Source organism: Felis catus, chromosome E1 (assembly GCF_018350175.1).
Source record: "Felis catus isolate Fca126 chromosome E1, F.catus_Fca126_mat1.0, whole genome shotgun sequence".
Lineage (NCBI taxonomy): Eukaryota > Metazoa > Chordata > Mammalia > Carnivora > Felidae > Felis > Felis catus.
This window is the reverse complement of record NC_058381.1, coordinates 17,342,520-17,354,507: the sequence shown is the minus strand read 5'-3', so window position 1 is coordinate 17,354,507 and position 11,988 is coordinate 17,342,520. Positions and strand designations below refer to the sequence as shown.

At 37.3% G+C, this 11,988-nt stretch overlaps 1 protein-coding gene across 2 annotated transcripts in view; it reads left to right on the top strand.

Annotated features, from left to right (window-relative positions):
- TAOK1 (TAO kinase 1) overlaps positions 1-11,988 on the top strand; it is a 144,882-nt gene that overhangs the window by 116,173 nt on the left and 16,721 nt on the right. For both annotated transcript variants that reach the window (XM_003996465.6, XM_045044975.1), the window contains exons 16-19: positions 1,741-1,944; positions 4,244-4,483; positions 8,607-8,819; positions 10,714-10,896. In XM_003996465.6, coding sequence (XP_003996514.2) covers positions 1,741-1,944; positions 4,244-4,483; positions 8,607-8,819; positions 10,714-10,896 — 840 coding nt within the window. The remainder of the gene's footprint in view (positions 1-1,740; positions 1,945-4,243; positions 4,484-8,606; positions 8,820-10,713; positions 10,897-11,988) is intronic.

The window sequence follows — 11,988 nt, the reverse complement described above, 5'->3', positions numbered from 1 at the left end:
CAGAAGATTTTGAGAAAGACACCCTTGGGTATAATGTGGCCCGTGTTCTCCTTGTCTCTTTCTATACTGTGTGTGTATATATGTCCTCTTTGGAGAACTACTAATTTATGTGTTTGTTTTTATGTGTTTGAATATCTTGTGAACTAAAGTTAGAAAGAATTGGTCTCTTTCTTGAATAACAGGGGAAGGACCATAAGGTTAGTAGTCTCTGAAAAATCAACTTACACTTACGAATGATGGCTGATTTGTATTCTCTGCAATATTGATGTTTTTTTAGGTTGAAAATATGCTAGTATTAACATCCTAGGGTTTGTCTCATTGAGTGTATCATGAATGTTCTCATCTTGCCCAATATAAATGCAATTTCATTTAGATAGTTTCTAAGATGATATTTAAAATGCTATCGAGGGACACTTGGGTGGCTCAGTCGGTTAACTGTTCTGACTCTTGATTTCAGCTCAGGTCATGATCTCACTGTTCATGAGTTCAAGCCCTGCATCAGGCTCTGTACTGACAGTGCGGAGCCGGCCTGGGATTCTCCCTTTCTTTCCCTCTTTCTCTCTGCCCCACTCCCTCACGTGCACAAGTGTGTTCTTTCTGTCTCCCAAAAATAAATAAATTTTAAAAATAAATGCAGTGCTGTAGAAAAGCCTTGGTTTTTATTTGTTTAGTGGTATTATAATGCCAAATATTAAATACCACTCATAAAGAATGTCTCTGCTCTCCCCTGGTTTTGTTGATTTTCCATTTAATTTCCAAGTCTTTTATATTGAGTACATCCGTAATCTTGCCAAAAGCTTGGTATTTAGAATGTCAAAAACCAACTGAGACATAACTGTATTGTAGCCCTAACTTTAATTTACATTTGATTTTCCCCTGAAAGCACCACCTTCTGTCTATTCTTGGGATGGATTTAAAGAAAGATATGTTTTACTTCATTTACCAATTATTATGTACTTTTGAGTCATCATACTTGTAGTTATGCAAAACCAAAAGGTATCCATGTTTTCTAATGTATTTTTCTCTTTTCCTGTCCTAATTCACCGGTAACTCAAGAAAAAGGAAACTATTTACCTAACTCCTTAAGGTCATTGCCCTGTTTGAGCATTAGAGAGAACACAAATTCAGTACTTTTATTTAAATTTACCAACTACCATGGGGCGCCTGGGTGGCGCAGTCGGTTAAGCGTCCGACTTCAGCCAGGTCACGATCTCGCGATCCGTGAGTTCGAGCCCCGCGTCAGGCTCAGGGCTGATGGCTCGGAGCCTGGAGCCTGTTTCCGATTCTGTGTCTCCCTCTCTCTCTCTGCCCCTCCCCCGTTCATGCTCTGTCTCTCTCTGTCCCAAAAATAAATAAAAAAACGTTGAAAAAAAAAATTTTTTTTAAAAATTACCAACTACCAAATATTACATTAACTACTTTCATGTAGTTAATTTTTATGTTTTTTTCTTTTTCTTTCTTTCTCTTTATTCTTTCTTTCTTTCTTTCTTTCTTTCTTTCTTTCTTTTTAATATTTGTTTATTTTTGGGAGAGTGCATGTGAGGGAGGGGCAGAGAGAGAGGAGGACAGGATCCAAAATGGGTTCTGCTCACAGGCTGACAGCAGCAAGCCCAATGTGGGGCCTCAAACTCACAAACCACTAGATCATGACCTGAGCCGAAGTCGGATGCTCAACTGACTGAGCCACCCAGCTACCCCAATTTTTATATATTTTGAACTGAGTTGTTTTTTTGTTGCCAGGAACTGAATGAAAACCAGAGCACCCCAAAAAAGGAAAAACAAGAATGGCTTTCAAAGCAGAAGGAGAATATACAACATTTCCAAGCAGAGGAAGAGGCTAATCTTCTTCGACGACAGAGGCAATACCTAGAGCTGGAGTGCCGTCGCTTCAAGCGAAGAATGTTACTTGGACGCCATAACTTGGAGCAGGACCTTGTCAGGGAGGTATGTTTGAATGATATGAAATCAGAAATAAGTTCCATCACATCTCAGTTTTAAGGCCTTTGCACTCATTAATTCTCTCTGCCTAAATCCTTCTTCCCCAGATACCCAATCTATATAGCTAGCTCTCTCTCCTCTCCCTTCTTTAAATGTTCTTCTTTGTACTTTTTTCTCTTACACATACACTTTTTGGGGGAAGTCTCTCTTCCCAGCTAGAATGGAAATTATATGAAGTCATAGGTTTTGTACAGGTCTTTGTATCCCTAGTGTCTGGCCCATAGTAGGCATTCAATAAATATTTATTAAATAAATAATATTTATTATTTATCCATGAATGAAGTATTAATTTTTAAATATGAGAAAATTAATTGGATGATTTATGCCTTTTGATCTGAAATGAGTGCCATGAATTGTGTGTTACCACTTAGCACATTGTTATAATCATACATTTATTAACTGGTCAAGTGTAGAAACTCTTATCAAAATGAAAACAATTTTTTTTCTTATCAGGGATAACTGTGAACATAGATAAATTTATTTCCAAGATGGCTTAAAATAAGCTTCAAGTATAGCATAACTGTTCAAATTCAGTAATAATTAAAGAAATTGAAATTAAAACAGTTGCATCAATTAGATAAGAACAATTAAAAAGACTGGTAACATGGGGAAATGGACAGTATTGGTAAGTATAAAGTATAAACTGATACTGCCCTTTTGGAGTATAATTCAGCAATAGGTTTTAGAATTTAATATGCATCTATATTTTTACCAAATCTACTTCTGGGACTGTATCCTAAAGAAATAATAACATTGGGCGCCTGGGTGGCTCAGTCAGTTAAGCGTCTGACTTCGGCTCAGGTCATGATCTCATGGTTTGCGAGTTCGAGCCCCACATCAGGCTCTGTGCTGGCAGCTGGAGCCTGGAACCTGCTTCAAATATTGTGTCTTCCTCTCTCCCTGCTCCTCCACTGCTCATGCTCTGCCTCTCTCTCTGTCTCTCAATAATAAATAAACGTTAAAAAAAATTTTTTTTTAAAGAAACAGTAACATGGTTATATGATGTATCTATCATGCCATGGATATTTATTGAAAATTTGTTTAAAGCAGAAAAATGGAAAAATTAGGAATTGCAAAGCAGTAGCTGACTTTTGAAACTTAAAAAAAATTTTTTTTAATGTTTATTTATTTTTGAGAGAGAGACAGAACGTGAGTGGGGGAGGGGTAGAGAGAGAGGGAGACACAGAATCTGAAGCAGGCTCCAGGCTCTGAGCTGTCAGCACAGAGCCTGATGGCGGGGCTCTAACTCATGAGCCGTGAGATCATGACCTGAGCCGAAGTTGGACGCTTAACCAACTGAGCCACCCAGGCACCCCTTAACATTGAAACTTAAAAAAAAAAAGATCTTTATGTACTGATCTGGTCAAGATGTATGTCCACTATATTTTTAGGTTAAGAAAGCACATTACAGGCCTATAATGTATATTGGTATTCAATTTTAAAACTGTAGCTTTGTATAACAGATGTGTCATGATAAGCATGGGGGGATATTTCGGAAACATTTGCACCAAACTGTTGGCTTCTGGAGAAAGGGCAAAGGAGGCAAGTTTCACTTCTACACTTCTACAGTGTGTGTGGGTGTGGGTGTGTCTATTGTATGTGATACACTTGTTCCTTTTATTCTGAAAAAAATTTATTGAGCATGATGTGCTAGGTATTATTCTGAGGACTTCGCATTTATGAACTTGTTTCATCCTCGCATTAAATCTACGAAATTGCTATATTATCTTCGTTTGAGAAGTGATGAAGCTGAAGCCAAGAGTTTAAATAACTAACCCAAAGACTTACTGCTCATCAGTAGCAGAGCTATGATTTAAAATACAGGCAGCCTAGCTCTACAGTCCATGTTTTTAACCACTACACTACATTGGGTATACTGCATGCAATAGACTTGAATAGCATACTCTGAAAAAATACACTGGATGACTTGTGAACCCTCTTCAAATATAAAACTAGAAAACAATAAAGAAAGGAAAGAGGGGAGGACATTAAACCTCTTGAGATAGATTTGGTACCTTTTAAACTCACTGCATGAAGTAGTGTTAATAAATAGTAAATGAACAGTGTAAGGAAATGTGCTAATTGTTTATTTACTACAGCAAATATTATAAAACCCTAATACGATGCAGCCATTATTACATCAGAGGATTACATCTATTTCTTGGTTATTCTGTTTCTTAGGATTTTTTTTTCCAGGCATCATACAGCAGTAAATTATACTTTTGCTTTTTGTGTTGTGGATTAGGAGTTAAATAAAAGGCAGACTCAAAAGGACTTAGAGCATGCCATGCTACTGCGACAACATGAATCCATGCAAGAACTGGAGTTCCGTCACCTCAACACAATTCAGAAGATGCGCTGTGAGTTGATCAGATTGCAGCATCAGACTGAGCTCACAAACCAGCTGGAATATAACAAGCGAAGAGAACGAGAACTAAGGCGAAAGCATGTCATGGAGGTTCGACAACAGCCTAAGAGTCTGAAGGTACCCCTTTAACCTAAGCTTCTTGATAAAGAGGGAAAAGAGATAAAATGCATCCATGTAAACCGTAAAAGTCTAAGAGGTCTGGCATAAAGAATTTGAATAAACTTTTTTCTTTTCATTTTAAGAATGTTTGGTTAGTTTTAATGTGGAGTGTCCATAGCTGTAGACTTTTTGCTTATGTATTTTTCAGCAGCGTACCAAAACTTTTGACTGTGGGAAGTACCATAAACATCAATCAAAATTCTTATTTTAAATGTACGCAAAATGTGCAATGCTGATATTACAGTCTACATGTCAACATGGTAACCTGTTGTCTTCTCACTGTTGTCCCAAGTAATACAGTTTTGGAATCTTATTTCCTCTAAATATGATTTGTTTCCAGAAAAGGCACTAAGTTCTTAATCAGCACAAAAGCAATGAATGAAAACTGCTTTTTTATCCCCTCTCCCTTCATCATCTATACTTACTGTAAGAGGAACAAGGGAATCATCACAGTGTTACCCCCAGTCTGCTTGCTTGCTTTCTTTGCTTGGTAGTGTAGGTAAAAACCATGGCATAGGTAGTTGGAGGTATAATATTTTTTTTTAATTGGCACATCAGGGTAAAGCAAATTGTTATATGCCTCCCTCTCCAAAATAAGGAAAAACAAGTGTTGGTGATATATAATACAAAGGACTTTAAATTTTGTATTTATTTTGAATACAGGAACTCATTCATATAATATGAAATTCAAAATATACCGAAGTATATTATAAAGATTTCCCCCTCTCTGCCTCTCCAGCCAGCTGATCTAGCCCTGAATCAACCAGAGTTAACAATTCTAGGATGTTTTCAAATTTTGTAACTTGTAATAAATACTTGAAGGAATATAATCAATCACATTAATCTTAATGAGCAAAAACAAAACCATCTACTACATAAGCTGTTGTCTATAGTAGTACCTCAGTTAATTTTATTTACATCCATTAAGGCCTACATCCCACAGTATTTCCTTTTTAAACTTTACCCTGACCCCTTTTATTTGATAATTTAACTATAGAACTGTTCTTTGTCTTACCTGAGTAACTGTCCTGGAGTGAAGTGCAGTTCATTCACAGAGGTAATCTATGTTAAAATCTATACCCAATCATAACTCTGATTCCCACCCAACTCCATTCTAATAGGCTGTCTTGAATGAGATATAGAAGCAGAAGTGTTTTACCCTTTCCTTGTGAAGGATAAAATTTCACTTTGCTATGTCTTCAAAATAACTAACATCAATTAAAGAGTAACTTGTGTTGACTACCCATATAACCTTCATTAGTCATTGCTTAGAAAAACTGGAATTCATAATGATTTTTCAGCTTTGTTTTGTCTTTGTAATGAAGACCTTTGTCTTCAGAACAATTTCCCACCAAAAGATTTTTAAAACATGTCTGTAAAATTAGTTACCATTTTATTTATTTATTTTTAAATGTTTATTTTTGAGAGAGAGAGACAGAGACAAGCAAGGGAGGGGCAGAGAGAGACAGGGAGACACAGAATCCAAAACAGGCTCCAGGCTCTGCGATGCGTGGGGCTAGAACTCATGAACCACGAGATTATGACCGGAGCCAAAGTCGGACACCCAACCGACTGAGCCACCCAGGCAGGCACCCCAGTTATCATTTTAAAGTCAGCAGTACCCAAAAGTAAACCAAACTGAAAGCTTGTGAGTTCTCTATAGTCATACCATAAATCTGTTATGACTGCATTTCATTGAGACTTGGAATAGGTAGTTGTTTGATATTTAACCCTTCCTTTCTGTTTCCTCTTGTTGGAGCCTTTTCAGTTTGAAAGCTTATAGCACTAGATTTGATTTTTACAGATACTGTACAAAAAGTGAGGAAAAAGTAGTATTTCATAGTCATGGACTTTGAATAGAAAGCCTCCTTTTCTTTATTTTTTAGAGTTAACAAACTTGTGTGCAAGCAGGGGAGGGGCAGAGAGAGAGAGGGAAAGAGAGAATCCCGAGCAGGCTCCACACTCAGCGCAGAGCCCGATGTGGGGCTCAGTCTCATAACCGAGAGATCATGACCGGAGTCGAAATCCAGAGTTGGACACTTAACTGACTGAGCCATCCAGGCATCCCTAGAGTGATTCCTTTAATGACCAGTGAGCTCAAGATTTTCCATAAAGGAAATCATTCTGTTACATTAGTAAGGAAGAAAATCACGATACTTTCTTAGATATATATATCTATCTACTTCCTCAATTTGAACAAATCAGACTAGATTTTAACACTAAGTCATTCCAATTTTATTTGACTAAATCGTAACAGTTGTCTCTTTCCGCTTTCTTCAAGACTTTAATGGGGACTAGGGGGACTTTAGTTTGAGTACTTACGTAAGTTGTAGTTGGGGTACCATTTCTGTAAAATGGATTGGGTAAACACTTAATTGCCTACTCGGCTGTTTCTTCATCTGTCATCCAGATGATAGTGTTAAATGATTAGAAACAACTGTAACTATGTTCTAGTTTTCATTTGAGTTTAGTATTGAGGGATACAGTTTATTCTTGGTTATAAGTATTAGTATTATTCATGTGAAAAAATTTTCAAGTTCTTTTTTCTTATTAGGCTAATATAGAATGATAATTTTCTTGATACAATATTTAAAAAATAAAAACTTTTAAAAGAACGAATGTTATACAGAGGCAGGAGAGAATGTCTAAATTGTATTGTTTGATTCATAGCTAAGTTGGAAGAATTTTGTTAACCAACGACAGCATTTAAGTGTGGTACTACCAAGCATAGAGTTTTGCTTGGTCTCTACTAAGCAAGAGTTTTGCTTTCTAGCTAGACAATTCTTGACCCTTCACAGAATAAAGTATATGACTATGACATAGTGCCTCAGTTGGTGTGAAATATGGAAAAGGTCTGTTTGAGGTTGTAGTATTACAAGGGGTGGTGAATAGTTCCTTGACAAGTGTTTTCCTTTGGTGTAATACGTGCATTTGTTGCACACTGAATCAACGAATCAATATCTAGCAGTATTTATATTTAGGTAAAATAATTTCAAGTGTAGTTTCTGCCTTAGTGTAGTAAATGAATATATTCTCATTTACAGGCTTACTCAGTATACTTTACAGAATTATATCTCATCTTGTTAAATCTTATTAAAACCTGAGTTCAGTGATTAGCAAAAACTAAAGCCAAAACTCTGTCTCGGAGCTCAATTATTTTATCTCAGAAATATTTATGTAGCTCATGGCTCTTATCACTCCAAGAAAGGATGTCCTCTCCCTTGCCCCATGACTTTATTTTTTTTAATTATTTTTAAAATTTTAAAATTTTATTTAAATCCAAATTAGTTAACATATAGTGTAATAATGACTTCAGGAGTAGAATTTAGTGATTCGTCACTTATATATAACACCTAGTGCTCATCCCAACAAGCGCTTTCCTTAATGCCCATCACCCATTTGGCCCAGTCCCCCCCCCCGCCAACACCTCATCCCATAACTTTTGTTTGACCTTTAAAAGGTTAGTTAACTTGACTGACTTTCAAGTTTTTGCTAAGGATGTTTCTACCTAGTTTATTTCCTTAAGGAAAAGAATTGTATGAAGCAATATTAGTCTGTTACTAATACCCTGCTTTTGTGGAATCTGTCATACACTATGTAGTTAGAGTTGAGGTTGTTATTAAAAGAAATTGAAGCAAAGTGTTTCAGATATGGAAGAGAGTAAAGATGCTTATTTTCTGCCTCAGAGATTTGATAAAATATTGTCTGGCCAATAAAATACTTTGCTACATGTAATCAATGAGAAGAAATTTGATTTTCTGTCATTAATATATCCCATAATCAAAGCTAATTTTAATACCTGCTCATCACTAAATTTACTAACAAAATAATGACTATTGCTTGAAGTCCTGTGATAAATGAGGTTCTTGATATTTTAATGTTTTAAATTGGAGCTTTTGTTATAAAAATGCATAGAATCCAGTGGTTTGACCTAATAGCCAAGTGTAAAAGTACCTGCAACGTTAACGATCTGACCTTTTTGTTTTCTCCCTTTCTCCTAGTAGCCTTTCTTTTAATGAAAACCTAAGGTATACCAAATGCCAAATGTTAAAAATATATGCATCTATTTTTTTCTTCCCAGTCTAAAGAACTCCAAATAAAAAAGCAGTTTCAGGATACCTGTAAAATCCAAACCAGACAGTACAAAGCATTAAGAAATCACCTACTGGAGACTACACCAAAGAGCGAGCACAAAGCTGTTCTGAAACGGCTCAAGGAGGAGCAGACCCGGAAGTTAGCCATCTTGGCTGAGCAGTATGACCACAGCATTAATGAAATGCTCTCCACACAAGCTGTGAGTTTGTTTTATTTAGACAAAATAAATTTAGTGCTCCTTTCTTTCTACCAGCAATGAAATCCCAGCAATTAAAATACTAGTTAGAAATGATACTTCTCCTGCAGCTTGGGAAATAATGGTGATGTATGCAGAATTCTTATTGATACATTCAGACATGAAGTTTTATTTATTTATTTTTAAAATCTTTCCAGGGAGGGGTGCCTGGGTGGCTCAGTCAGTTAAGTGTCTGACTTCGGCCTGGGTCATGATCTTACCATTCCTTTTCCTGAGTTCAAGCCCCGCATCAGGCTCTGTGCTGACCTGAGTTCAAGCCCTGCTTCGGCTCTGTCCTGACAGCTCAGAGCCTGGAGCCTGTTTCAGATCCTTTGTCTTCCTGTCTCTCTGCTTCTCCCCTATTCATGCCCTGTGTGTGTCTCTCTCAAAAATGAACAAACATTAAGGGGGCGCCTGGGTGGCTCAGTCAGTTGGGCATCTGACTTCAGCTCAGGTCATGGTCTCACGGTTCATCAGTTTAGGCCCCGCATTGGGCTCTGTGCTGACAGCTCAGAGCCTGGAGCCTGCTTCAGATTCTCTCTGCCCCTCCCCAGCTCATAGTTTGTCTATCTGTCTCTCTCTCTCAAAAATAGATAAACATTTTTAAAAAATTGTTTTAATTAAAGTCTTCCCAGAGAAGTTTCTCTTTTTTTAAATTTTATTTTGAGACAGTCAGAGAGAGTACATATGCGCATGCGCATGCAGACACACACACACACACCCACACACACACACGCACGCACGCACACGCGCAAGTTGGGGAGGGGCAAAGAGAGAATCCCAGGCAGGCTCTGAGATGTCAGCAGATCCACCCCCCTCAGAGCTGGAACTAAGGAACCATGAGATCATAACCTGAGCTGAAATCAAGAGTCAGAGGCTTAACCAGCTGAGCCACCCAGGTGCCCCAGACATAAAATTTTTTGTTTTGTTTTTTAAGTTTATTATTTATTTTGAGAGAGAGAAAGCACAAGCATGAGTGGGGAAGGAGCAGAGAGAGAGAGAGAGAGAGAGAGAGAGAGAGAGAGAGAGAATCCCAAGCAGGCTCTGCGCTATGAGCACAGATGCTGATTTGGGGCTCAAACTCACAACCCGTGAGTTCATGACCTGAGCCGAAGTCAAGAGTTGAATGCTCTATTGACTGAGCAACGCAGGTGCCCCTAGACACTAAGTTTTAAACAAGCTCTCTGCCAGTGCCTCTTAGCACATGCCTGTTGAGGCTTATCCAAAAAGCATATCAAGATTGGAGAACAGCAGCTTTGTTAGGTAGTGGGCAAAAAGTAGTACTATATTTGGAATCCAAATGGTAACATTTGAATAGAAATGTAAAATATTTTCTATATAAGTTTTATAAACATGTTTTTTTGGTATTTTAGAGTCTGTAGGCCAGGAAGCAAAATTGAGGATATTATGTGGATACTTATATAGCTATTTAAAATGTAACTACTTCAAATGTAAAAACCATTCTTAACTAGTGGAGTATATAAAAAAATGAAAGCAAAAAAACCCAGCTGCTGCCCAGATTTGGCCAGTAAGCTGTTTTCTGGTCCCTATGCTGTAGTTATGTTCATTGGAGAGAAAACATTCAGAGTCATACATATTACCTGATCAGATTCTAGATTTTTCTTAAGAAAAATATGGTTATTTAGCCATCTTCCAAAGAGCTGATGATAGCTTTACCTTCCTAAAGATAAAGGTTACTAGACCTTCCTTTTTCAGAGATGTTCATTCCACGACATGAGAGAGAACAATTGTATATCCTACAAAAGAGTAGTCTGTCTTCTTTCACACCTCCTCTTTTCCATAGGTCAGGAATAGAGAGCTCACAGTTGGATATATTTGTTTTCCTTCTCTCTTTCAGCTACGTTTGGATGAAGCACAGGAAGCAGAATGCCAGGTTTTAAAGATGCAGCTGCAGCAGGAACTGGAGCTATTGAATGCATATCAGAGCAAAATCAAGATGCAAGCCGAGGCACAACATGATCGGGAGCTTCGAGAGCTTGAACAGAGGGTCTCCCTCCGTAGGGCACTCTTAGAACAAAAGGTATAAGTAATATGAGGAAGGTAATTGTGCTAGTGTTTGCTTTTAGCAAAAGCATTTTATACATATTTTTCATATTGACAGAGGTGGCATTGGATTGTTTTCATAATACCATATTTCCTTAATTCTAGTTTTGGTAGCGTTTTGCTTTTTCTTTAAAATTATTGATTTGGGTGCTTGGATGGCTCAGTTGGTTAAGTGTCTGAGTCTCGGTTTTGGCTAAGGTCATGATCTCAGGGTTTGGAGTTCGAGCCCTGCGTTGGACTCTGCTCTGAAAGCGTGGAGCCTGCTTGAGATTTCTGTCTCTCTGCCCCTCCGTGGTTTGCTCTCTCTCTCTTTTAAAAAATAAACACTTAAAAATTAAAAATAAATAAAATTATTGATCCAGTAATTAACCTTATAATTATTGAGTTCTAAACATCAAGGAAATATAATTAAGTAGTAATTGCTAGAAAAAGGAATATGGGGTTCTCTGAAGACAGTTGAATTGGGAGAGAGTAGTTCTGGCTCCGTGTTCCTCACTTCTTTTGTGTACCTTCTCTCGTTAAGGAGATTGGGGGTGAAAAAGGAGATTGGAGAAAAACTTGGATAGTGAAGAAACAGAACATTAGTAATTGCCTGGGAGAAGCAGGAATGAAGCATCAGGAATATATACTTGTACATCTTGGGCCTGTAACTATACAGATTGGTGGAAGATTATTAGAGGGCAGGAGGTAAAACCAGTTCCACACAGGTGAAAAATCAGGCTGAAAATGTTACTTCTAGATGTATCTTCACTTACTTATTTTTTACTTATTCTTTGTCAGATATATTAAAGAACAGAACTATAATCTCCAAATTCATTTCATCCTTTAAGGTAGTAGAGCTGTGTGTGAGTATTATGTATGTTTTAGGGAAAGGGTGATGGGCAGAATTTTGAGAGGAAAAATATTTGTTTTTAGAAGTATAGTTAACCCTTAACGCAGGGGTTAGGGGTTGTGACAACCCATGCAGTTGAAAATTTGTGTATAACTTTTCTTACACATTATAAAATTGACCGGAAGCTTTACCGATAACATAGTCGATTAACACATATTTTGTATGTTATATGTATTG